This window comes from Podarcis cretensis (assembly GCF_951804945.1).
Source record: "Podarcis cretensis genome assembly, chromosome: 1".
In the NCBI taxonomy this organism is placed as follows: domain Eukaryota; kingdom Metazoa; phylum Chordata; class Lepidosauria; order Squamata; family Lacertidae; genus Podarcis; species Podarcis cretensis.
Genome location: NC_137170.1, coordinates 98,728,829 through 98,755,207, shown reverse-complemented (window position 1 = coordinate 98,755,207; position 26,379 = coordinate 98,728,829). Strand labels below are relative to the sequence as shown.

Below are 26,379 nucleotides of genomic sequence, written 5' to 3'. Positions count from 1 at the left end.
AACAGTTTCTAGTTTATACTGTTGCTTTCTCAACATGAATAGTGTTAAGAACATGCCGTGTGGGATTTTATTCCATTTGTACAAAGTTTGGTGTTAATCTCCCTTCTGACTATAACCAGCTGAACATTTCATCTGTAGCATTTGTAAGAAAGAAAAGGTTGTGACACTATCCCAGGTAGTACACTGGAGTCATTGCAGCAGAAATTAGTGGACCAGTATAACAGTAGCATTTGCAGCACAAAGGTGGTTTCACATACCTGTCAAAAACAGTACATGCTCATACTCAGAACAAATAAGTGGCACCTGTATAATAGTTGCATTTACAGAACACATTTATTGTCAGAGGGGAAAGGCTGTTCAAGTTTCCCTGTATTTGAATGTGACTCAGATTCATTTTGAAATGTCATGGTCCACTTGGCTCTGTCAGGAACTGGCATGGTTTGACAGCCCCAGATACAAGAGAAGGAGGAAGGAAACATAAATGAGTAAGATGGGGGACTGGAAGGTGGGCATAAGATAATTATTTGTGCCTAAGTTGGCGAAAGGTGGAGTTTGGAAGGTTGTCCTTCTCAGTTTTCCATGCCTAGTGGTCATCTTGACGAAGATTGGCATCTTGAGGTTGCAAATACTGCTGCCATTGCAGGTTGGGACTAGCTATAGAACTTGTGCTGGGGCAGGGACCAGCACTACCTTTAACTGTCATGGCTTTCCCCCACAGACTTCTGTGGATTGTAGTTGGGTTATAGTTGGGTTAGATCATTGTTTCCCAAACTTTGGTCTCCAGCTGCTTTTGGACCACAATTTCCATTATCCCTGACCACTGGTCTTGCTAGCTAGGCATGATGGGAGTTGTAGTCCAAAAACAGCTGGAGATCCAAGTTTGGAAAACACTGGGTTAGATGCTGAGAAATCTTTAGCGCTATCACTTACAGAAATACAGTGTCTCAGGATCTCTGGCAAGAGGGAATGGCTGCATTGTGGACATGTCCTTAAATTTGCATGTGGCCACAATTCAGCAGACAATTACATGCACATTATCGCTTCTTTTGTAGCTAGTGCTATAACTTGTCACTGCATTGTTTCCTATGGTAGAAAAACAATAGTGTCTTCAGTGAAACAAAATACCTAATATAACTGAAGAATATAAGCAGCCACAATTATTATTATTATTATTATTATTATTATTGCATTGTTATTATTAATACCTGCCCTTCACCAGTTTATATTTTATATTTTAGCACAAGTCAGATTTTCAGTATTATTTCATCTACTATTTGTGGCTCATACTCCTATTCTTTGCATATTTCAAAATCCGATGTCTCCTCCTAACAACATTAGCTCTTATTGCATTTTCTTTGTCCCATGGCCTGTAGCATAAATTATGGCATTCATGCTATTTATTTATGAAGGTTAAAATGGAATCAGTTGTGTGATATTCCCTTTCATGTTGGCGTAGATGTCACTAAGGGTGGGCCAGAAGCCCTTATTTGCTGTGTTCCCCACTGTGGGTTTAAGTGATACAAAGTGATTATCGTGGCTTCTTCTCTGTATCCATCTAATTCACACCTGCACCCTTTTGTAGAAACACACCATGTTAACTGAATATGAGATCCCAGCTGAATTGGTCCCCTCCCTTTTCGTAATCCTTCAGCGTTAGATTGATTTATGAATGTATCAGATTCTTTGTTAGCATGTAAACCTCTAATTAATTTAAAGCCCTCCTGGGAAAAATTAAAGCCCTGGTTAAGGCTTTCAACAGGCTCAGATGGTGCTAATAATAGGAAAACAAGTTATATTAATGAGTTTTAATGTGATCATCCCTATCACTGCTGTACCATAATTTCTGGCAAAAAATATAGCCCACTATATTAAAAAAGGGGAAAGAAAAAGGTTGAACATACAAAGAACCCTAAATAAATTGTGGTGTGCCAGTTGAGATGCTACTTCCTTGAGTTCTTGAGAATTGAGTTATTGAGAGATATAATGAAAAGTCTAGATTATGAAAAGCCAAACCTGATTGTTTATCTAGCAAGATTAAACTTTCAATTAAAAAAATGATGGGGGGAAATGATTTTTCCTGGAAGTTTTTGTTTAATAAGGTGCCCTTTTGAAAATATAACTGTTAGGTTCTGACTTTCTGATATATCGAATGGCGCAATTCATATGCTTTTGGATATGCTCCAGTTAATGCGTATCTATTTTTGGGTCCTATGCCAGCCAGTTTCATTACACTGTGCTTATTAAAAGGATGCATTACATTAAAAAAAAATATGCATTCACATAGAGCCATTATTTAAGTGTCACCTTAATTGGAGAATTCTGCATTGCCTGGTTTGGTGGAAGGGGGAGAATAGTAATTTTCTTTAGTGAATTTTCCAAATAAAAATATTTGAAATGAGCTATGAATGATACAGTACATTGAAAGGGGTTAGTTCTAGGGTCAGCAGAAGACTGCTAACTTGGTCAGTGCCTCCCTTTCCTTTGCATATGCTGAAAAGTCACTCTGGATGGCCCCTAATTTGAGGAATTTCCCACTGAAGCACACCTATGTTGCAGCCCACACTGCTCAAGGGAGTCAACTGTACACACATTTTGGGGGGGAACGCTTGGTGATGCAGTTTTGTCCCCACCCCGTGTGTGTTCAGTCTACACACAAAATGACTGAAAAGTGCTTAACTGGGCAGAAGATTAGAGAAATTGTGAAAGGTGGCTCATAAAGAACTAAAAATCAAGAGTTCAATGGGACTCTATGAGAATTGTATAGGATTAATGGTGGAATATTAAACTGGGGAAACCGTAGAAGTGTAAGAACTAGAGCAGGGGTTGGCAAACTAAGGTCCGCGGGCTGGATGCGGCCCACTGGGCTTGTTAATCTGGCCCGCGAACCTTGCGGATCCTGCCGCCTGCTCAGTCAGTCCCCGCGCTAAACCATCGTGACTGACTTCCATGATGCCGGCACGGCTCCAGATTGGCTGCAGGAAGCTCCTGAATGCTGAAAACCCGGAAGTAAGTGTTCCAGTTTCGAAACATTTTTCAGAAGCTGAACATCTGATGCGGCTTCCACTTGAGTGCAGGAAGCTCTCCTTGAGTGCAGTCGGAAGCCACGCCTTGGTTTTCAAATGGTTTGGGGAGTCGAACAGACTTCCGGAATGGATTAAGTTCGAGAACCAAGGTTCGACTGTACTATAATACAATTCAAAGCAGTTTCGTAATAACAACATAAAATATTATTTAAGATGTGCTGCATATTGTAAAGAGATGTTTTACATCGATTCATATCAGCTTTCTTGTAATGCCGGGAAACTGTAATATTTATTTACTTGGTGGTTGAGCAGGCAATTGAGCCCAGTTCAAGTCCAACATTTTGTCTGCTACAGCACTAATAGCACTACCCTTTAATGACATATACGTACAAAACCTTATACCCAATGAATTTGCATTCTTTCTGGAAGCATACCTCCTACTACCAGCAATAAGTCAATGGCTTCTTTGTGATTGACAGTGGTTATGAATATATCTTGCAATCACCCATCCTTCACTGATCATGTTGATTCTATTGAACCATAGTGGGGAAAGGGCCATAGCTCAGTGGCAGAGCAACTGCTTTGCGTGCAGAAGGTCTCAGATGCAATCCCTGGCATCTTCTGAGAGTGTGAGAGAGACACTGAGAGCTGCTGCCAGCCAGTGTAGACAGAACAGACCTGGATGGAACATTGGTCCGATTTATTATAAGGCAGGTTGCTATGAAGAGGCCTCTAAGGTATGTATGACTAAAGCTCAGTCGCAAAAGAGGGCTCATGTGTTGAGAGTTTTGTATTGTTTTTTAAACACAGAGTGTTTTCAATATTCCAGAGCACCACAGTAAGGGCAAAGTACTTACCATTGCTATAGAGGTTCCTGCTTTTATCGTTTAACCTTCTCCCTTAATGTCTGTGTATTTCTCTTTGCTATTGTAACTCTCCCCCCCCCCCCCCGAATGCTATGCGACTTCAACCTCTTCTGACATTAATGCTGCTCCATTAATCAGCTGGCAGGGAGTGCATCTGAACTCTGCACAGTTGGCTGTGTGAGAGGTCCAGTGCGTTCTCTCGGCAGCGTGCTGGGTCTTTACTGGGGGAGTTGGGAGTTACATGCCTGCTTTTGAAATAGCTGTCTTACACATGGAAGCGCAATGTACCTCCTCCAGCTTGGAAGCGCTTTTCTATCACAGAGGAGATAAATCTGTGCAATTGCCTCGGGCAACTAGGAAGTCTGTTGATGCAAAAGCATTAAGGTCATTTGGAAATTGATGTTGTTTAGTAGTAAATGAAGTGTTAACAGATGAGATACAAAAGACTAAATTATCCAATTTTTTAAAAAGAGAATTTTCAACATTCAATGTTTTTGAATTGGTTTCCAGTAGCTGTAGCTTTAATAAAGAATAGCATATTCTTGTAAATGTCTGGCATTTCTTCTAACATTTCCCCCAGGATTGTTCTCCGTTATTTTCTGCTTGCATAGGTGTGAATGTATGTATAACCCTGTTTTTCTAAGGTTAATTGCAGATTCATTTTTGAAATCAAATCCCATCCCAAAAGGAGAAGCGTAGGTGAGGCCAGCAGACGTGTTGTGTGTATGTGTGTGTGTGTGTGTGTGTGTGTGAGAGAGAGAGAGAGAGAGAGAGAGTCAGTCAGTCAGTCAGTCAGTCAGTCATTCGGCCTTCCATAGATCACTGGGTGCAATTTAGTGCTACCCACTTCCAACCATTCCATCTGCACAAATATTTCAGGTTGCCAAGTGTAACAATATGCCTTCTCCCCCACATGCTGTTTTGTGGGTTAGGTAAAGGTAAAGGGACCCCTGACCGTTAGGTCCAGTCATGGACAACTCTGGGGTTGCGGTACTCATCTTGCTTTACTGGCCGAGGGAGCCAGGGTACAGCTTCCAGGTCATGTGGCCAGCATGACTAAGCCGGTTCTGGTGACCCAGAGCAGCGCACGGAAACACTGTTTACCTTCCCACCGGAGCGGTACCTATTTATCTACCTGCACTTTATTTCTGGGGTGTGGAGTAGAAGATGGAGGGGAAGATCCTATTGTGCAAGTGGAAGTCCTTGTGTAGGGCTTCTCCTGATGAAGCAGGTTAGGAAAATCTGATTGGTTTATGCCTAGCTGCAATTGCTTAGAGCAGAGATGGGGGTATCTTGCTACCCTCCACATGCTTTTGGAGTCCAACTCCCACCAGCACCCACTAGCCTGGCTCAGTGGTCAGAGATGATGGAGAGTTGTACTCTGGCATCATCTAGAGGGCCACAGGTTCCTTGCTCCTGTCTTCAAGAAATGTCAGCAGAATTTCCATTGTTTTGTGAAGCTGAATTGCTCACATATGTATCTAATCTCTGCAACAAGAAAGCTCATAGGTTTTTTTATAAGGTTGTTAGCAAAAGAGCACCATTCTGACACTTCTGAAAATTTTCATGTTATGAAATCTAGTTTGAATTTAATTTAACAATGAACATTAAATCATATTAACTCTTCGACAAAGTGAAACTCATTTCCATTTCCTAATCTTTGAAATGACCTTAAATGCCACCCTGTCGTCTTTTGGAAGTTAGCTGCTAGGAATTTTACAGTGTGGTGCCAGGAAATAAAAACCTGTTGCTGAATGACTTCTGTTTAAACTCTGTATCATAAATCATCCTTTCAGACCCTGACTCTATTAGGCCAACTTCAAACCCATATTGCATTAACTTGGAAGTGCCCTGCTAGGGTTCTTTAAAAAGTACTGTACCACATATTTAGATTTGCTGCAATGTTACCACTAAAGCTGGAGCCACAACAGAACGCTGGACCTTTTCTTTAAAGCAATTTCATCTTCTACCTCATTTCCATTCACACCCCCCTCCCCTTTTGATTTGCCTTGCCTGTCTCTGTTTAACACTCTATTTCTGCCTCCTGCTGGACATCTCAGTCTCTCTTTTGTGGTAGATCACACTGTGAAGATTGGATGTCCTGCAAGCAATTCCTTTTGTTTTTTCCCTTTGTAAAATTTATTTTTTAGCCTTCTATTTCGATATAACAAGTTATAGGCTAAATAATGATGTGCATCTTGCATATTCAGATTCTGTGTAATCTAGAACCTCAGCAGACGTGCTTTCTGAAAGCTGCCCTCGTAGTTGCCAGATGGTTTCAGACTCCAAAGCATAACTCATTGATTGAACACAACATTAGATTTTTCACCACTTTATGAGGATATTTATTGGTTTGGGGTTTCCTATCATCTCTAGACTTTAGGAAGCATATTTGTGAGGCACGTGTGACAGTAAGCCACACTGTAGGACAGGCTTCCTCAACCTTGGCCCTCCAGATGTTTTTGGCCTACAACTCCCATGATTCCTAGCTAGCAGGACCAGTGGTCAGGGATGATGGGAATTGTAGTCTCAAAATATCTGGAGGGCAGAGGTTGAGGAAGCCTGCTGTAGGACTTGCTTCAGAATAAGTGTGTACAGAAGTGAGCTTTAGCTTCTTTAATCTGAGAGTGATTGTTTCATCTTAAAAGGGTTAAAATCAAAAAGGATTATAAGAAACCCAGAAGCTAAGGGCCAAACCATCCTATGATACAAGAGATCCATGCATGTCTTTCCTGTTGAATGCATGCTACTTTGGTGATCAGTAATGAGGTTAATTTTAACCTTTTCCTTCCATGTTGGTTTCCCAGTCTAAGCCTCCAAAGTTGCTATTAGCCTAGTGGAGGGGGGAAAGGCAATTAAGTGTATTATACCTTTTCCTCCCATTTTTCCTGCAAAGTTTTAATCGGAGAAATAGTTGTTGGAAAAGATTGATCTCCCCCCCACATCCAAAGCTGATTTGGGCTCTCCACTTCTGCTTTTAAGCATTGAAAATAGATGTTAGGTGAGCTTCAACTTGTGTCTAGTTTGGGCCTATCTTTTAAAAATTGTTCTGTATTTTTCAAGTTCTTAAAGGAGTTTCATTTTCTCACTATTTTCCAGGAAATGTAGAGTTTATCTCAGCAGTGCTCTACTTAATATTAGTAAACACTACTCTTACTAAATTCAAAGTAAAAGTTTTGGCTTTGACAACCCCTATAACTGTTAAATCATTTTCAGGATTAAAAAGCATCAACATACCTAATGCATTAGTCTTGTGTGCATGTTTCATGGATGCCTTGGTTTTCACAGTGTTTATAAAATGAAAATTCACTCAGAGCATTATCACATTTAATGGAATCTGCACCTATTGTGGCTCTATTTCTATTATTCCTCTTAAGAGTTTCTTCATAATAGGCTTTCTTTAAAATAATACCAGCTTTTAATTTCCTAGATCATACCTGTGTTTAGCAAGAGTCAGTGCTCAGCAACTCTTATATTCCACAATGATCTTATGACTAAATCCACTTCTTCATCTTCCTTTACATTTTTTAAAATTAAAATTAATACCAATACTAACTTGATTTCTTTTTTCATTTTGAGCATGTAACTTATATTGAGTTTCAAGAGGAACCCCCTCCCCTGCAATATTTTTCAAAGTACACAGATATCTGTGTCACCAAAAATGATCTTCAGAAAGAGAGATGATCCTTTATAACTGGCCGGAATATTCTGTTTCCTTCTGATTTTTTCTCGTTTTCTTTTTCAAATTAATGAGCATAAGATTTATCATAACATATTCATAAAATATATGATGAAAATTTGACCCATTTATAGTGTGAATTACATTATTGAGTCTCAGCTCAGTAAGCAATAACTCTGGCAGTTCTTAATATAACTGATTCTCCTTTTCTTCCAGAAGAGGGAGCTGTATACATTTAAATAGTTCCATTACTAAAAACAAAACAACAACACACAACCACCTCTGTTTAAGTAGAATCTTTATCACAAGTGATGATTAGATTTGCTTGTTGCATTTTCTCTATCTCTATATTGAGTGAATACTACACAGAATGTACAAACTTTTTTTTTTAGTTCCTCTTTCACTTTGACAGCAGCATATGCCATATTGTATTGAAATATCAGCCTAGCATCAGGCTGAAAGACACTCTTACAGCCTGATACTAGGCTCATGTTTCAACAGAATGAGTTCAAAACCAGTGTCTGTAGTGAAAATGCCATAAAGTTGCAGCATTGGTGGCATTCTTTAAACCCTATTGAATCAATTCTACTTTAATTTACAGTTACGTGTAAAATTTGGTCACAGCACTTACTTATAAATCCCAACTTTCTTTAAAATGCTGACTTTCATATTTACTAGAGGAAAAACATGGGATATACTGTCCTTATTTTTAGATTTAGTTGGATGCAAGGACTGTCTCTCAAGTCCTCTTGCTGGGAGCAAATAGAATTGAAAAAAGCAGCAGAATGTAATTTTGAGTTGGTGTTCAAGTTCACATTATTACAGTACATTCTTTGCAACAGCCTTTTGAAAAGCATTAAATCTCTCTATCTCTTTCTCTCCAAACACACACACACACACACACACACACACACACAACCACCACCACCACAACAACACAAACACACCATCATTTGTATAAGAGGATAACATGAGGTTGTTAAGACCTCAGTGTAAAATACATATAATATTTCCAAAAGTACAGGATAGAAGGTAAAAAAAAGTAGCCCTGAGGTGGAAGTTGACATTTATACATTAGATAACCCATGCAGAAGCTGATCAAGGGAAAGTTGGAGGGAGTTCCACACTATCCACTGGGTATATTTAATATCACAGAAGCAGTTCCCTCTAGTGTGGAACAAATCCCATTTTATGACTAGGAACAGATTATTCTGCCTGGGGCAATACCTCAGTAGCTAATAGATACGAAGCGCATAGACACTAATAATACTGAATTGTGACTACTTTAATTTTAAAAGGTTAAGCTCAGCAATCCAGAGCCCTCCCCATTGCCCAGGGGCAGTGGTGTCTGTTGGAGGTAGGGTAGAGCTGGGTTAATGTTTTTATAGCAATGCTCTTTTTTAAGTGTTGGGAGAAAGTAAAATTTATAGACATTAGTTATTGTGGTGTTCAATGTGAGTTGATAGAAAGAAATCTCAACTAATATTTAAGAGCAAAATTGTTGCATGAGGAATCATACAAGGGGGCTGTAATCATAGTATAAGTTTCCATATTACAGCATTCAAAAAAAGTATCTTAATTTCCAGAATATTACGTGGGTTAAACCAGTGTCACCTCTTCTGTCAAATTATGCACCACTTGATTGGATTACTTTGAGATTGTACAAAAATCATTTAATTAAATGCTTGTTTATTTAAAATATTTATTATCTGCCCTGCATACTGTGATCTCCAGGCGCAGGGAACAATAAAAGCATGTTAATAGAACCTATTTACAACAAATAAAATTAACAAAAAACATCAGAGGCATAATTCACCTTTCAGGTTTCTTATTTACCTGGAACCAAGCAAGCAAGCCTCATTTGTTCAGCTGCTATTGCTCATTTCTTTTTCTGTAGCCTTCTTATGTGTTCAAGGTCAGGCCTTCAGCTGACTGATAAGAATTTGAAAACACAGATTTATGCTACTCGCAGATGTTTGACCCCAATGTCCTACCCGTGCCGTATCGCTATACGTGCATGTGGTTTTTCAATTATCAAAGTAATATATGCATCATTGTATAATGCAGCCTGCAGTTTCTCATCAGTGCTACTTGTGAGGAACTTGAGAGCTCTTTACTAATTCAATTTTGTTGTCCTAACAATAACAGTAACAAATACTGCAGATTTCTGTGGAACCACATTTCTCGCTAGCTCAAGGAAGTTGTGCTATAAAAGTGGGTCAAGATTTATTTTCAGTGTTAAAACAAATTCCCATCCCCTCTAGTGTTCAGTTAAGTGTTCTGATCTACCCAAAGTTAGTCATTGCTTTTGGGATTATGAGTCCTGTTGCTTTCTGAGCAGTGCAGCTACATCGGAATTCAGAAAACACATGCTGTGGAAGCTGCATTTGCAGAGTTCATCAGAATGTGGGGAGAATTTGACACTGGACCCATGGATAAACAGGCAAGCCACAAATGATGGGTTGAACATTTTATTTAAATTGCATCTGCCGGGGAAATTAGAAGAGTAGGAACCTAGCTTAACTACATCCTTGGGCCAGCCAGACCTTGCCCATTCTCAGGGTCATGATAAGGCATCACCCAAAGCTTGGGCCCCACTTTATGGTGAATAAGGATGTCTTCCTATCCCACCCTCACCCAGTGCCCACAACTCTAGGCTGATGTGGCAGGTGAGCCTCAAGAATGTTCCATACCCAGGCTAAGGACCCCATAACCCTGAGCCCTTCACCTTCAAAGGTGCCTAAGGGTGATCACCTGCTGCCATATCCAGACTTTGCCTTTCCTACAGCTCCCTGCCAACAATGTAACCAATGTAACCATGAAACCAAATCAACCAGAAAAGTGCCCTGATCCACTTCAAGTTAGCCGTGGCATATAGGAAGTACCATTGTTTTCAAATCTATGCAATTTCATTTTATAAACATTCACTTGCTGAGTTAATCAGAATGTGAACACTAAACCAGAAGTATTTGTGCAAGAAGAGCCTACTATGCCAGCACTTTTTTGTCCCAGGTAGTTTGTGTTGCCCTCCTCTGACTCAAAGGACTCCAGTTTAAGAACTCCTAGTGACACCGCCGTCTTTCAGCTCCATTGGAGAAAATTACTGCTAAAGCAGATTGGTCTCCTTTAACTAAAATGGCTTCTCTTATGGAAGGTGGAGGCAGTGACTTTGGAGTTGCATCTTCATCAACCTTCAGCTCAATCTCATGATGACTGCTTCTGTAACCATGTCTGCACTCTGGTCTTATTGACTCTCTTCATGGAGTTGTCCAGAATGCCACTGAAGTGGAGGTCACTTCTCAGAACAGAACAAATCCTATGACTCTTTAGTCAAAAGTAAGTTCGACAATCAACGGTACTTATTCCCATGGATGCATGTTAAAGGTTATAGCTTTAGTCACGACTAATTCCAGGGGGCTCAGAACCTATATTGTATCACAAATCAATCCTAAGACACTGCACTTAATATTTCAAGTAGGGCTGAAAAGGAGAATTTATTGTGGCCATTTACCAATACGTAGTAAGGAACTTTTGTAAACATCTAAATCCTGGGTGTTTAATCTGTTATCCTCTACATGTTGCTGTAACTCTTGACCCCTGACCATTGGCCATGCTGGATGGGGCTGATGGGAGTTTGAATCCAACAGCATCTGAAGGACCTCCGGTTAGCTACCCTTGATTTAAATGACTGTGGGAAGCTTCTCCACATCATTAAATATAGTTCTTTGCCTTCACTGAGATAACAAGCTCACCTTCCATTGTCAGCCTTTATGCTTGGCAGCCACACTTAAACCAAAGGACTATAACTTGCATCTTCACATAGTATAGTTCGGTAAAAGCATACTTCAGGTTTAAAAGAATGCCACTTTGGAACCCTTGACACCAAACTACTAATTTTTGCCTAAAATGGAAATACTGTCCTGTTTGTGGGAAGTTAGTTAACAATGGGACAGAAGAGTTGTAGTGTTAGCTCTGTCATTATGAAGACACCCCACTGATGTTTGATAAGCCAGCTGCGGCGCCTGTACAGCTTTCCAACTAAATCAGCAGGCTGGAAGCAAAAATACTTTCCCCTGCTGTTTTGTTTCACTGTTATCAAAAAGTTTATGAACACAAATGCAATTCATTTCATTTTAATAATTAGTTTTGAAAAACGGCAAATTCCAAGGATATATTTAAGTGTTTCTTAATTTATGTGTTAGGATGTGAATTAAGTTTAAAGCAGTGCCCGTTTTGTGGGTACAAGAATTTCAGTGAGAGCTTACATACGGTGTGAAATTAAAGAGGTAAGCAAATTGCTTAGAGGCACAGCAACCACTGATGTCACATTTCAGGAGTTGATATGGTAGAGACTATATGTTATATAGATGGTAGAGACTTTACTCTAGTGGGGGCCCATCTGGTGGCCAGACATGGTACTGGGAGTTGAAGGTTGACGTACACTAATTTCTGTTCACAGCCAGATGCCTTTAAGTATGGTCTTCTCCAACCATAGAAGTGGTTTGGAGGCATGAATATGCATCTGGGAAAAGGCCAATTCAGTTCTGCCTCTTCGGGCAGCCATTAACTCCCAACTGAATGTTTCTCTTCTTCCCTGTTCCATGTTGGATACAGATAACCTACCATTTGAGGGCAGAAGTAGTCCTTCTGGTGTTATGTATTCAGATTAACTGCTTTGATGAGAAAATGAACTGTTGTACCAAAGCTCATTTCATTGTTTTGCCACTGCTGTTTCATCTCTCAGGAGGTGGGTATACTGTGGGCTAATGAGAGAGCAGAAATGTATCTATAATGAATTAGTCTAGTTTGGGAATTATTGTTTTTAGGTAGACACATAAAATGCAGTTGTAGTCTACTAAATGGCAAATACTAAATGTGGTCTACTAAATGGCAAATCTAATTGTATATTTATTGCTAGTCAATTATTCCATGACATATTATCTAAGAAAGAAAAAGTTAACTTGGGTTATAAAAGACAATCCCTTTCTTTCCTGTTCTATGTATTCTCAGCAAGGGGAAAGTTTTCCCCAAAAAAGCACACTTAGAAATTCTATTGAAAATGCCCGAGGGAATATATTATTCACCCAACTTCTTCATAAAGAATGCCACTCTGTAGTGCTTACCAGAAGAAGAGCAAGTGAAAAATACTTTATCAAAGTTCCTTCATTCCTCATAGGTGGAGTAAACTGGACAGTCTTTCTACAAGAGAAACAAACAGAATTCCTCTGCTTCCAACATACTGAATATCTTTCCAAAAGCACTCTTTCTACCTTTGTTCTCATGCCTTATTTGCCTGTCCCTGTTGTAAAATACATGTTCTTCCAGGAAAAAATAAAAAATAAAACCTCAATACTCAACAGTCCTCCAAATTCCTCTTTTGACCTCTGTCATCTTGCTGCTTCCACAAGTTCCTTCCTCAACTGATAAACTCAGTCCAGGATACCGACAATATGAGAACCCACCTAAATCTGAAATAATTCTTATAAACTCTGCCCAGAATCTACCTGCCTGCTCTAACTACTTGCCTAACATTTCTGAGACACACTCAAACTCCTGTATGTGGCTGAAGCCACAGCTGCTCTGCTCTGCTCTCTCCAGTACCACACAGTCTATGCAGACTATTTCTTTTCCTGTGCCCCATAACAACTTCCCTAAGAGTCCCATAAATGCTCTCCCTTCTACTATTGTTGCAAGACACTTTACACTTATCCACATTTTATCTGCTCCCTGACCAACCCACAAGCCTTTTTGTCACTGCAATATGCTTAACATGAAAAATGCACAGCAAAGCTCCTTTATTTTTCAGTTGTCTTTTTTTTTAAAAAAAAAAAAAATTGTGTGGTTGTCCTATAGTTATTCTGTGCACTAATGTTCAAAGGATTTAGTAATGGCATCAATTCACAGATACCCCCAGTGGTCCCTAACTATTGTAGGTGATCCTGGGATAGACACAAACCAAGTGCAAATGCAACACAGTCTAATTACAGGTTTGGATCCATCTCTTCCTCTCCTCTCGTTTGAGCATTCTCCTCCCAGTTTTGGATATAATTATGATTACTAATGCATTTCTGCCAGCATTTTATCTACCCATAGGTAGCACTCATTGCGAAACTATTGTCTGCAAAGTTTCTAAACTGTGTTTTGGGCTATGGTTATCAATAATGTTGGTGCAGACATATTGGGCTGGTTCACTCATAGCACTAAACCATATTTTAGTGCTATATGAACAAGGTAGAATAAGCCCAAGCCAAACTTCTGCCTTCTGTAAACCCACCCTGACATCCTTCTCCCCCACCTCCGCGTGTGGCCAGAGCAAGGACTTCTGCACAATCTCTGGTTCATACACAATGACAAATCAGGATTTGTGTCAACTGAAATGAAATGCTGCAGAAATCCTTCTCCATGCTGTGCAGGAAAAGGAGAGTTTAGAGGGGAACCATGTAAGCCCAAGTCTTCATGCAGATCAGCCCAATGCTAACCAGAGTTGCTTTGCCTATGTTGAAAGAAAAGAGATCATACTCATGAGGGGGAAGGAGTGTGATGGTCCCAATAACCAATTCATTCCCTCAGCTTCTGTTTATGATCAGAAAAGCATCATGGAACTGTTATAGGCTCATCATGGAACACATGGATATATTTGGATATATTTAAATCTGGAATTTAAATTTCCAACTAATACAAATTTGAGTTGTACTGATTTAGGAGTAAAGTCTATCAGAATTATCCAATATATTACCAACCTCACCCCCACAGCTTTAACACAATTATTGGTTCAAAGGGTTGACGATGTGTCTCTAAAACCCTGTATTAGCCAGAATGCTCATTCATGTTATTAGTGTCACTGCCTTCCATCTCTCTCATTAACAGCAGCCAATATAGTCATTAAAAAATAGAAGCTGTACAGAAATTAAAGCCACACAGCTAAAAACGCTCTTAAGAAACACTTAAACACCCAAAAGGGATCTCCATGCCTCTTGGAAAGCTGTAGAAACTTGGGAAGTCTACAGTTTCTCACAAGAAAAGCCATGAGCCTAGTTATAGGATAAAATAGAAGGAAGGAAGGAAATGCAAAGCAAACATAGTCGATTATTGCATCAACCTTCCTCTGTTCCTACTAGTCTGAATACCAAAGTGGCTATCCTGGTAGCAAAAACACCACCTTTTCAACTAGACATGAGATTTAATATTGTTTGAACACTTTCCATGTGCAACAGTGATAATTATCTGAAAATATTTGCTGTGTCTGATCATCCTAATAGTCTGAAGGTAACACACAGGAAAAATGCATTCAGAATGAATTAAAATATGTTTCATTCAGTAGCACAATAGCAAGAGGATATACATTTCAGAAGTCTAAAAAAGGTAGCTTATAAGAATAATTGCACCTTTGATTTATAGTAATTAAATGTAATATATGGCAATATGAGGATTTCCAGAATTGTAAGGAGAGGGGCTGCCCAGCCAACTTGCCCCCAAAGCAGTGATGTTTGTTCACTGACCAGCCAGTAATCCAGATCATATGGCACTAGGAGCAGAGAAGTGTAATCAGACAAGTTCTGTAGAATAAATAGCAGCAATATGAATAAAATACCTAAGTCACAAGACATGATGGAAGCTTTAAAAAGGTTTCAGTGATACCTAGGGAAATATTCTGAAGTGAGAGGTAGCAAAATATTACAGGCCTACACAGGTTCTTTAGATGTCATTCATCTAACATTATTCTGGATCTGGCAGCTATCAAGGTAGTCTGGAAAGGAATTGTCTCTCTTTTAGGACACTGAATCATGTGATGCAGCATTAGGGTTATCTGTCAGTTATGCTACTTTGTCAAGTTGTCCTGTTCTTCAGCATCACAGAAAAAAAATGGCTGGATTGACAGTAATTTATATTCACTACACTTTATGGCTGAAGAGGTATTGCAAAGCATGTTCTGGGCAATCTATTTAGAATCCATTTCTGTGCTCTGGATAAGAGGCATTTCATTGATGTGCCACGATCAGATTCAAAATTGGTTTGAGTAACTAGCTACAACAGATATATGGATGACACCACTATATAATGACTTGCCTGAGACTAAACAGAATGCCTTGAACCATTCTCTTAAATCTTTTTGCATAAATTCTGAGCAAACTGCACCTCCGATTTGAATTAAAGCAACATCTGGAGATACCAATCACAGTAAGACAGAACATTAAATTCAGTTCTTATATTGTAAAGTCAGACATACTAAAATGTGAGCTATTCCTTTTTCTCATGCAACCTTGTATATCATCACCAAGCACATGAAATGTTTGCTACGTGCAGCTGAGATTGAGCTATAGCAAGGGTCAGCAACCTTTTTCAGCCGCCCCTCAGACCATGTGGTGGGCTGGACTATATTTTTTGGGGGGGAATGAATGAATTCCTATGCCCCACAAATAACATAGAGATGCATTTTTAAGAAAAGGACACATTCTACTCATGTAAAAACACGCTGATTCCTGGACCGTCCATGGGCCAGATTGAGAAGGCGATTGGGCCGCATCCAGCCCACAGACCTTAGGTTGCCTACCCATGAGCTATACACATACCTGTGTGTATTGCTGTAAACAAAAATGCTAATTGATAATGTTATTTAAATACATAATGAGCAAACTTCAAATCCAAACCAACTTATTGTTTATGCTGCTTGGGTACACTAAGCCTTTAAGACCCAGCTCAGCCAGTCACAACTGGTGTGGCAGTATTGTTGGGGGAGAACTTAATAGGCCCATGTATTGTGTACATGGTTGGATAAGGTAGTGTATATGAGATATCTCTGCTCAGCTGGTTATCTAGGAGTGGAAATCATTCCCTCCCCCCTTCCATCACTACGGGAATTCTACACATCCCTGTTTTTCTTTCCAGCATTGCATCTGGCCGTATGGGAGGAGCAGCTTGAGGAAGTTTCCATTCAAAAAAGGGAAGGCAAGGAAAAATTCAAGGCCTGCCACTTTTCCACTCCAGATCACACTGTCATTAGGAAGTGTGTTGTCAGAGTTTATTACATGCATCAACCTGTAATGTAGCCTTACGTAATATGTAGGACTTACTTGCTGCATTAATTCCAATTGTCAACCTGAAAAATCCTTGTGCGGAAGCATAAAGGAGAAAGATGACATGAGTGAGAAAATGTGGGAGGCACAGTGAGAGTTGAAGGACTGTGCTTCCCTTTTACACCACTGGTCTTTAATGCAAACGCCTTTCAATGCAACATGGAAATATCATGAATGTAAAGAAGTCATGATATTGAAGTGTCATGAAAAGTGCCACAGGAAGGAGTTAATGGTTCTGTATGATGTCCATTGAGTTTCATAAAAAACGGTGTCATTGGCATTAAGTAGTGAACAGTATGGTGGAAGTGGCCACAATGCAGAGTGAAAAATGGTGAGTGATTAGACAAATAAAAGCATAGGGATGAGTCAAGGAGAATGGAACAGAGTTCTGTCTCCTTTTGTCTAATACTCAGGCTGTTGATCTGAACAGAAGCTTGAGAAGCCCATTAAGTGCTAAATCCTTGGTGGAGCCACACCATATTGTGTATACACTTCTGCATTTGACTTTTTATGAAGGATGAATGGTCTGCACTGAGTATATCACTAACATACCAGTAAGTCATTACAAAAATATATTAGTTCAAAAACTGCAATATTTAGTATTTATCTACTAGCAGAGAAACATGTTGTAACTGGATCAAGACAGAGATTACATATTATTACTGTTATTTATTTTGCTATTGATTTAACCTTATCTTTCACACTTGTGAACATTAGATTTTTGTATAAATTATTTCTGGTCTAATATCATTTCCAGTTTTTATTTGATCTCAAAAAACATTTCATTATGTTTAATTTAGGGAAATGAGATTTCTTTAATTACTGCCTCTAGAAGCTATTAGAAGCTCAATTACATTTGCAAATTCATTTTTGAGTAGCTTTATGGTTTTAAGATAAAAAATTAAATGATATGAGTATGTGAGCTTTCTTGTTCATTGAAATGACATTCTCTTCTTTTCTTACTTCTTTGTGGTGCATATACATCAAGGCAGGGAAATATACCTTTGAGTAAAAAAAAATAATTAGGCTAGGAGCTTAATATCAGTTTCAAGAACTCAAACTTGGCTCTGAGCTTCAAATTTGAATAAACAGTAAAGATTTCATTATAGGAAAAAGCCTTGTTAAATACATTTATCACATCCCTTCATGTGCCATTGGAAATACCATAAATAGCTTGATCTGAAAAGTCAGCAAGAGAAAAGATGGGTACCACTGATGCAGGTGTCATTTCTGAATCTGATATGGCTCGAAACAGTTATAGTGCCATAGTGAATTATATACATATTAGTGCTTTGATGTCTAGAGACCTAGAGTCTCCAAGTAAGGCTGTAAAAGGCCATCTACCTAGTAGGATTTGTTTATTAGTCTGTGGAAGATGACAAGCAGTTTTAGTAGTGTCTCTAGTTTTATTGGCCCTGGTTGCTTGTTTCACATAATTAAACAGCTATTTGGCAGTGATACCTTTTCATTTTCCAAGTCCTGCCAGGGTTGCACAGCTGGAGAGAGCAGGAGCAAAGCTTAAATGCCTATTGCTACTTTATGTTGTTTTTGCCTTTTTGCATATACAGTAACTTCACATGTAATAGCATTCTAAATTTCTAAATACAGATTAATTTTATACTTAGAATGAAAAAAGAGCTTCTTAACAACAGTTACTCTGTTGCACAGATGCAATTAAAGCTGTGCACAGTACCAGATAAATAAAGCCAAATTGGAATTGAATAAAGTCACTGTCCTGCCACTTGGTGGCAATTTTGAGCTACTACATAGCGAGTGCTGGCATCAAGGAAACTACCTTAATTCATAGACATTTGTTTAGAAGAACTACATCACCAATAACACCATTGACTAAGAATGCGAATCATGAAATCTACTGTCCATAAAGCATCCCACCAGAATCACTGAAAATCTTACAGTTCCTTTCTTAGTCATCTTAATAGACAAATGCAAATAAAGCACACAGAATTTGTAATTGCCAGCTGCTGAATGGATTTCTGTTCTAGTGACAAGAACTGTTAATTTAGGAGTTACTTAGAATGGAAACAGAAAACATAAAGCTGCCCTGATTTACAAATTGGAAAATAACTGGTCCTTAGTTGAAGGGAACATTAAACAGAAATCTATATTATATTGCCACTACCAGTGCAATGACTAGGAATGTTTGGTTGCTTAAAGAACAAAGCATGCTTCACATCAGTTTCTTTGAGGGATAGGAAGGTCATCTGTTCAGCTAGGATTAGCAGTTTGCAAAGGGGGTGGTGAAGACTGGGAACGTAGCCCAGTAATTAAGAAGACTAAGGGGCAAGAAAAGCGAAGGAAGGGGGCTATAGAGAGGGGGTGGGTGGAATGAGGTGCTGTGGAGGCTGGCTGGTTGAAGTAGTTGTGGCTGAGTGAGTGGTAAAAACATGGAGTTGAAGGAAAAAAGGGCTACAGATAGAATAAGATAGGCCAATCCCTTGCATAAGGTCTGGAGACATGAAGGTCTGCACAATATTGACAGGAGAAAGCCAAAGGAACACAGGGTAGCATCCCTTATGAATAAGCTTCTGGAGGCATCATGCCACTTGGAGTAGGACCAGAGGCAAAAGCACATGGAGCAACAGATGCAGCTCTTACCCAAACTATGTACAGTATCATATTCAAGTGACATAAAGGGTGGAGGTTATTACACACATCTCTCCATCCAAGCTGTAGAAATAGGCCTGGAGAGGATTCGTGGCCTGAGGACTAGATAGGGAAGCCTGGAGTCACATTCAGCTTCTAGGTTTGAAGTTGCCCACCTCTGGTCTGAAAACCTAAGTCTCCCACTGTACAGCATTGTAGCCTGGCAACCCTAGCAGGGAATCAACGGCCAAGAAACCATGGGAGTAGGGTTGGATTTTCCGTAGAACTAAACCAACTACTCAGATTTGGGTTTCAGATTTCTGTAAGGCCTTTGTTTAATCCATAGTTTGTTCATTCTAAAGCTTTTTATCCTTTTCAGGTGTTTGAGGTGAGACTGCTTGTGTGATTCAAAATGGAGAGGGTCCGCCCACATGCATGCAGCTCCCCTTCAGACCTCTCTGCATTCAGCACAAAGGTTTAAAGAGGAATTAAAAGTGTATTCACCTAAACCTGCTTAGAATCCCCGTTCAGACTTTCCACTCAATACAGGGAATTCTGAAATGGACATATTAAACCCACATGCATTTGTCTTGAACATTTAAATAGGTCAACTGAAGAAGAGAGAGAGAGAGAGTATTTAAAATAGCTAAAGTGGACAGTTTTTAGATCCTATCCTGCAGATAATTCTCTTATCTTTTCATTCCCCTCCCCCTCTCCTTAAAGTGCATACAGCAACTATAGAATGTTTAAAAAGAAAGGCCTTTCTCAGTCCATCGCCACAAAGTTATTACAGTCTATTTTGTGTTACTTCACGCTACTTAAATTTAATCTATAACAAGCGCAACTGGAGGGAAAAAACCTGCAAAAGATAGCTGTCAGCTTTAGCAGCCCATTTTGGAATGGTAATGAGAAACCAAGGCATACTAACTAACTAATCTAAGGGAATTGAAGAATTGCTACTTGTCTAATGTAATAGAATGGTTCTACTGTAAGCAGTTTGTAAATACTGAAATGAGCAGAAAACCCAATGCGCATTTCTCTCTCTCCCCCTCACTCTCCCGCCCTCCTCAGACTTCGGGGTGATAGTTGTTCATGCTGTTGAAGCCTACAGTCAAGAAAGCTGCAATATGCTGCAGAGTTGTTTGTCAATGCCTAAGTTTATTTTCGTAAAGAAGTATTGATTGCAGGATGAGAAACATTTAGTTTAGCAGCAGTCGATGAGGAGCAGACAAAGGGCTGTCTGTGCTCTGAGTAATTTAAATTGTATACTAAAAGGTACAACCCCAAATATATATTACTGTGAAAGACACTGGTGTGGCATTGCGTGCGTGGTATAGTGTCATTAAATAATTTGGTCACTAGGTGGCACTGGGCTTAGTCATATTTGGAAGGAGTCCGGAGTTGCTTATTGCTCTCTGTACCCATCTAAGAGAGGCGAAATAGTTCCCATCTAGTAGGGCTGGGCAATACAGTGGTACCTCAGGTTACAGTAGCTTCAGGTTACAGACGTTTCAGGTTACAGACTCCGCTAACTCAGAAATAGTACCTCAGGTTAAGAACTTTGCTTCAGGATGAGAACAGAAATCGCTCAGTCACGGCAGCGGCAGCGGGAGGCCCCCATTAGCTAAAGTGGTGCTTCAGGTTAAGAACAATTTCAGGTTAAGAACGGACCTCCAGAATGAATTAAGTTCTTAACCCGAGGTACCACTGTATCTGGTTTTCAACATCACAATAGATCACAAGCTAAATATCATGATATGAGATACACACACACACACACATATACATATATACATCTATCTATCTATCTATCTATCTATCTATCTATCATCTATCTATCTATCTAATCTATGTCAGTGGAGGGCCTTGCTGGGCCTCCCTGCGGCGGCAGAGGGTCCCATCGTACCTCCTTGCAGCGGCAGAGAGTGTGCCGCACTTCCCCACAGCAGCCAAGGGCCTTGACGAGGCTGCCTGTGATGGTGGAGGGCCTTAACATGTAAGCAAGTAGTAGATTTAATAAAAATATTAAATAAACTTCCATATAATATATTTTCAACTAATTTAAGTGTCATTGATAAGTGATTTACTAGTCAAGTTGCATCTGCTTCCCCACTCAGAGGTCAAAGTGCAATCTATGTATGCATAAACCCCACTGAGTTCAACTAAACTTCTACTTTCCTGGGAGTAAGCCTCATTGAATTCAGTAGGGCTTGCTTGTGAGTAGACACGCATTTGCTTGCACAGCTTACCTAGAAACACCGTCCCCATTATTCTCACATAGTACCCAACCTCCAGTTTCAGCATAAGGCTAAATCTTCTCCACTCCATTCACCCCCTCAGAAGTGCCCCCCCCAAGCCCTCATCACACCAATCTCTCCCTTTTTATCAAAGGGAAGGAGGGCAAGCAAGCAAGCAAAAAATATAGTCTCTTTTAAATAAGTTTTAAAAACCTTCATTTTTAATATGGAGGAAAGCTATTTAGGGGGAACCAACAACATGAACACCAGAAAATTAAAATAAAAACTCTTCCCCCTCATTTTTTCACTGGTGGGGGTGAGGAAATAAAGAAGAGCTTTCCAGTTCTTTGTTTACTTTGCTGCTGGATCTTTGACTGTCTAGCCTTAGGGGTTTCCTCCTGGATTATTAGCAGGGCTCTGCATAATTAGCTGAGCTCTAGAAAGAATACTGGTGAAGATGAAAGAGTTTGCTGGTTTGTGTGAGGGCTTATCTCATTTATTATCGGTTAGGAGAGAGGAAGGAGACAGCAAACAAAGCTGGAGACACAGTGCCTGCAAGTTATACAGGCCTTGGTCGAGTATACCGTACCTGAAGGAGCGTCTCTACCCTCATTGTTCTGCCCGGACACTGAGGTCCAGCACCGAGGGCCTTCTGGCAGCTCCCTTGCTGCGAGAAGCCAAATTACAGGGAACCAGGCAGAAGGCCTTCTTGGTAGTGGCACCCACCCCGTGGAACGCCCTCCCACCAGATGTCAAAGAGAAAAACAACTACCAGACTTTTAGAAGACATCTGAAGGCAACCCTGTTTAGGGAAGCTTTTAATGTTTAATAGACTAGTGTATTTTAATATTTTGTTGGAAGCCGCCCAGAGCGGCTGGGAAGACCCAGCCAGATGGGTGGGGTATAAGTAATAAATTATTATTATTATTATTATTATTATTATTATTATTATTATTACCTGTTGCAGGATAAAAATAAAAGCTATGTATCAAAAGCACCAGGAATTTATTGGAATTATGTATAATTTATTGGTGGGCAGGGAAAGGTTTCAAAGTCTCTTCTTCCAGTGACAAATTCTGTCCTGTAAAAGCCCCCTACATGTTCCATATATTTATTTTTTTGGATTTATATCCCACCTTTCTTCCATCATGGTTTAGATTCTTCCAAGGTGGTATACGTGTTTTCAGGCAGTCACCGATCTAGGCACCGACCAGACCTAGACTTGTTTATTTTCAGGAAGCTGGTAGCTTCACATCCCTTCAGACCATAATCCAGACTCCATAACCAGCAGTTATGGATTTATGAAATGCATGTCTGCCCCTTTAATAATGTGTAGCCCCATCCTAGCTACAGTTGATGAACTTCAGTATTTGCGGCGGGGGGGGGGGGGCTTGTGGTTTTGCAAGATTATGGCAGTGGGAGATGCTAAACATTTTTATACTTACTCAAAGCTCTCTGTAAGTAACATTCTCAGTATCTTGCAGGATTGTGTTATGGGGTAGTAAGAATAAATATTAATTGGCCAATTTAATTAGAACACTACAATTCTTTTATGGAACTGTGTTTTCCCATTTAAAAACCCTCACTTCCAAGCTTTTATGTGTTGCTAGCTACACAGAAGTTCTCTGCTATCTGTGTAATTCCCCATATTTTACCAGAAGTAAAATAACTTAGATATTTCATTTAATCCCTTATATACTCCTGGTGTGTCATCTGTTTATTTATCTTCATGATATGTCTTTTAAGATCAGTTTTCTGACTTGTGATGCATGTATTTTTGGTTTCTTGCTTTCTACAATTTTAAATTTATCATATAATAAGATGTAGACCTGTAAGACTTACACTAATAATGGCTTAACACCAAGAAAGCTTTATTAGTCTCTAATGAAACCATGTCTGTAATTTGGTGATACATTTTTCTAAGCATGTAATAAAATTTAGGTCAGCACCATCAGGCATACATCAAATCCTTTGGTAGGCTACAAATTGCACAACATTGTGTTTACAATTGTTTTTGAATAAGCATGCACACATAAATAGAATGCCTGGTGTGATCCCCCCCCCCCCAGCATTCCCCTGAATTTCTAACTTTTTCATTATAATTTTGTAGCTGAACTTTTGACAAGCTATGTGTAGGACTCACTGATGCCACTACATTATGTATGTAAGAAGAGTTCTGCTGGATCAGGATGAAAGCCCACATAGTCCAGAATCCTATTCCCACAGTGAGCGACAAGACGCATATGGGGAGCTGGCAAGTGGGGCTTGAATGCAATTAGTATTCAGAGGCACATTGCCATTGACAGAGAAGGTAGAACATAGGCATCATGGATAGTAGCTTTTGATAACTGTATTCCCCACGATTTTGTCTAATCTTTTAAAGCCCTCCAGGGGAATATCTTGTACCAGGGATTAATTGATCCACAGGAAACTGAGGTGGTGCTCCAGAAACCTGCTAAAGGGCAAGAAACTACAGGAAGGAAGCAGCTCAGGGTGGGAACAAACAAGAAGAACGTGAGCTTTTAATATAGGGTGGCAAATATGACTTAATAGGCATTACCAAAACCTGGTGGACTGGAATGTAGAAATGGGGGTGGGGCATAACCTTTTTTTGCATTGTGAAAGTACTGTTGAAATTTGAAAGCACTCTTGAACAGTTTTGTTCTCCTGGTTTTTTTTAAGCACGAGAAGCTGATACATGAGTTGGAGGAAGAGCGACATTTGAGACTTGAAAGTGAAAAAAAATTACGAGAAGTGACACTGGAATCTGAGCGCAACAGGGTTCAAATGAGAGGACTGCAGCAGCAGTTTTCCAGGTATGCTATTAATTTTTGGCTCATTTTTTTAAATGGTCGTGCACATATGAAAACAGTAAAAGTTTGAAGTTGTATTAAACTAAATTATCCTCAGAGACCCAAATGAAACAAATGAACCTGTGCCATATCCATTAATTTCAATGAGTCTACTCCAAGTTGGACTAACATTGGATACAACCTTGAATCCTGTACTTGTCTACTCAAACGTAAGTTCAAATATGAAAGTAAGAATTGGCTCCAAGAAGCTGCCATCAGGACCCAGGCTGTAAGTCCGCAATCCTTAACAGAACTCTTCCTGAACCTAATTTAAATCTGCAAGAATGGGATTTACACAAACTAATTAGATGCCCACTTGCAACATAAATGGCCATATGGAGTACGGAAATGGTAAAAGAATGGTCCTGAACTTACTCATTTTCTTGATTAATAAATCCAATCTTTAATGTAGATGAAAAATACCTGGAGAAGCAAACCTAAACTGTGCATGTTATGTGTCCTATGTACATTCTTACATGTAAAGGTGAAAGGTCCAGCTTCAAATTAGTTCACCAGCCAGGAATAAGTTGCCATTAGTTTAAGTGACATAACTGCCCCAGGCAGCAGTTGCATGGAGAAAGAAGTGTGTGTGTACTCTCTCTCTCTCTCTCTCTCTCTCTCTCTCTCTCTGTGTGTGTGTGTGTGTGTACATACGTGTGCCACACAGCTTTCTCTGCATTCTCTTACTTGAACCTGTTGCCCTCAGGTGTGCTATCCTGTTGCTAGGGCTTGAAACAATATTCAGCCACCAGCCTAGTTACCTTCTGTATGTGTGTGTAGGAAGAGCATATTGCTCTTTGCTTGGACTGGCCCTGATACCATGTGCATCTTTACAAAGAGGAATAACATAGCAATGGTGATTCATGCCCTACCTACATCCCACTCAGTCTACTGCCATGAGTTCTTTGTGAGGCTGCTCTTTATTTGTTTAAAATATTGTTATTTGTTTTGCCATTTATCACATCACATATATGCTGCCTTTTGCGCATAATAACAGTATGAGATCCCAAAATTCAGAATAAAACAGCAGCTGCTACGTCAATAGCAAGTAGTTAAAAAGGATCCAGCTGCTATTAATGGCCGGCAAAAGGCCTCCAAGAATAAATGTGATTCCTGCGAGTGCAGAAAAATGCATTAATGTGGGTGCTTGCCTCAGTTCAGGAGGGAGATTATTTCACAAGAACCACAGAAATTCCAGGTCATGTAAGCCTTCACAAAGCTATTTACACAGCCAATTAATTTGTGTTGTATGTGGAGAAGTTCTACTGTCTGGAAATTTCAGCTAGTTTAGTTGTAGTGACTTCAGTATTAACCAGTGCAGCCTGCGCGGGACACATTCAATGTCAAATCTGCAGTTACTTCACTGTTTTCCATTTAGTTTGACCATTTTTAAACCTTAAAAGGTCTGAAGTTATACATGTTAAAATCCTCCTCAGAAACCCATTTCCGTCTATTGGAAGCATGGGGAAAGGCTTTCTCTCTGATAGAAACAAGCTGCAGGGTGTTCTTGGTGGTCTTTAGGCATCAGGCCCCTCCAGCCCTTCTTCAAAGAACCTTTGGGGTAGCCTGTTCTTTTATCACAACTGATTGCTGTTCTTAACTACAAGCTTTAATGAGTTAGAGGAATAATTTTAATACTTAAAAGGCTACTTTGAATACAAGTGCTTATAAAACAACAGATAAAAAGTCCCATCTTAGAAACAGCATTTCCCCTTCAAGTTCACGCTGGATGGAATGTTTCTTCTAAGATACTCCTGCTGTGACATAGACATGTTTTCGTTCTATGAAAAAATAGGCAGATTTAGCTGATTTATCAACTGGTGTTTCTTAATCATGCAATGGGCTTACTTTTAATTTTTTTTTCCTGGGCTTTTATGATACTGTGACATTCAACAGTTCATAATATTTTGGGAGTTGATTTGGTTTTTTTGTTATTATTATTGAAAGGCAGCTTATAAGTATTTGAATAAAATAAATATAAATGAGGTGACACTGTGCCTTGCACTTCTGGCTTTCACCTGACAATAATAGGAAAAGGAAAAAA

General features: G+C 39.6%; 1 protein-coding gene across 10 annotated transcripts in view; it reads left to right on the top strand.

The window, feature by feature from the left end:
- The window catches only part of NCKAP5 (NCK associated protein 5), a 632,725-nt gene that overhangs the window by 319,237 nt on the left and 287,109 nt on the right, over positions 1 to 26,379 (top strand). For all 10 annotated transcript variants that reach the window (XM_079992729.1, XM_079992727.1, XM_079992728.1 and 7 more), the window contains one exon: positions 24,166 to 24,299. In XM_079992729.1, coding sequence (XP_079848855.1) covers positions 24,166 to 24,299 — 134 coding nt within the window. The remainder of the gene's footprint in view (positions 1 to 24,165; positions 24,300 to 26,379) is intronic.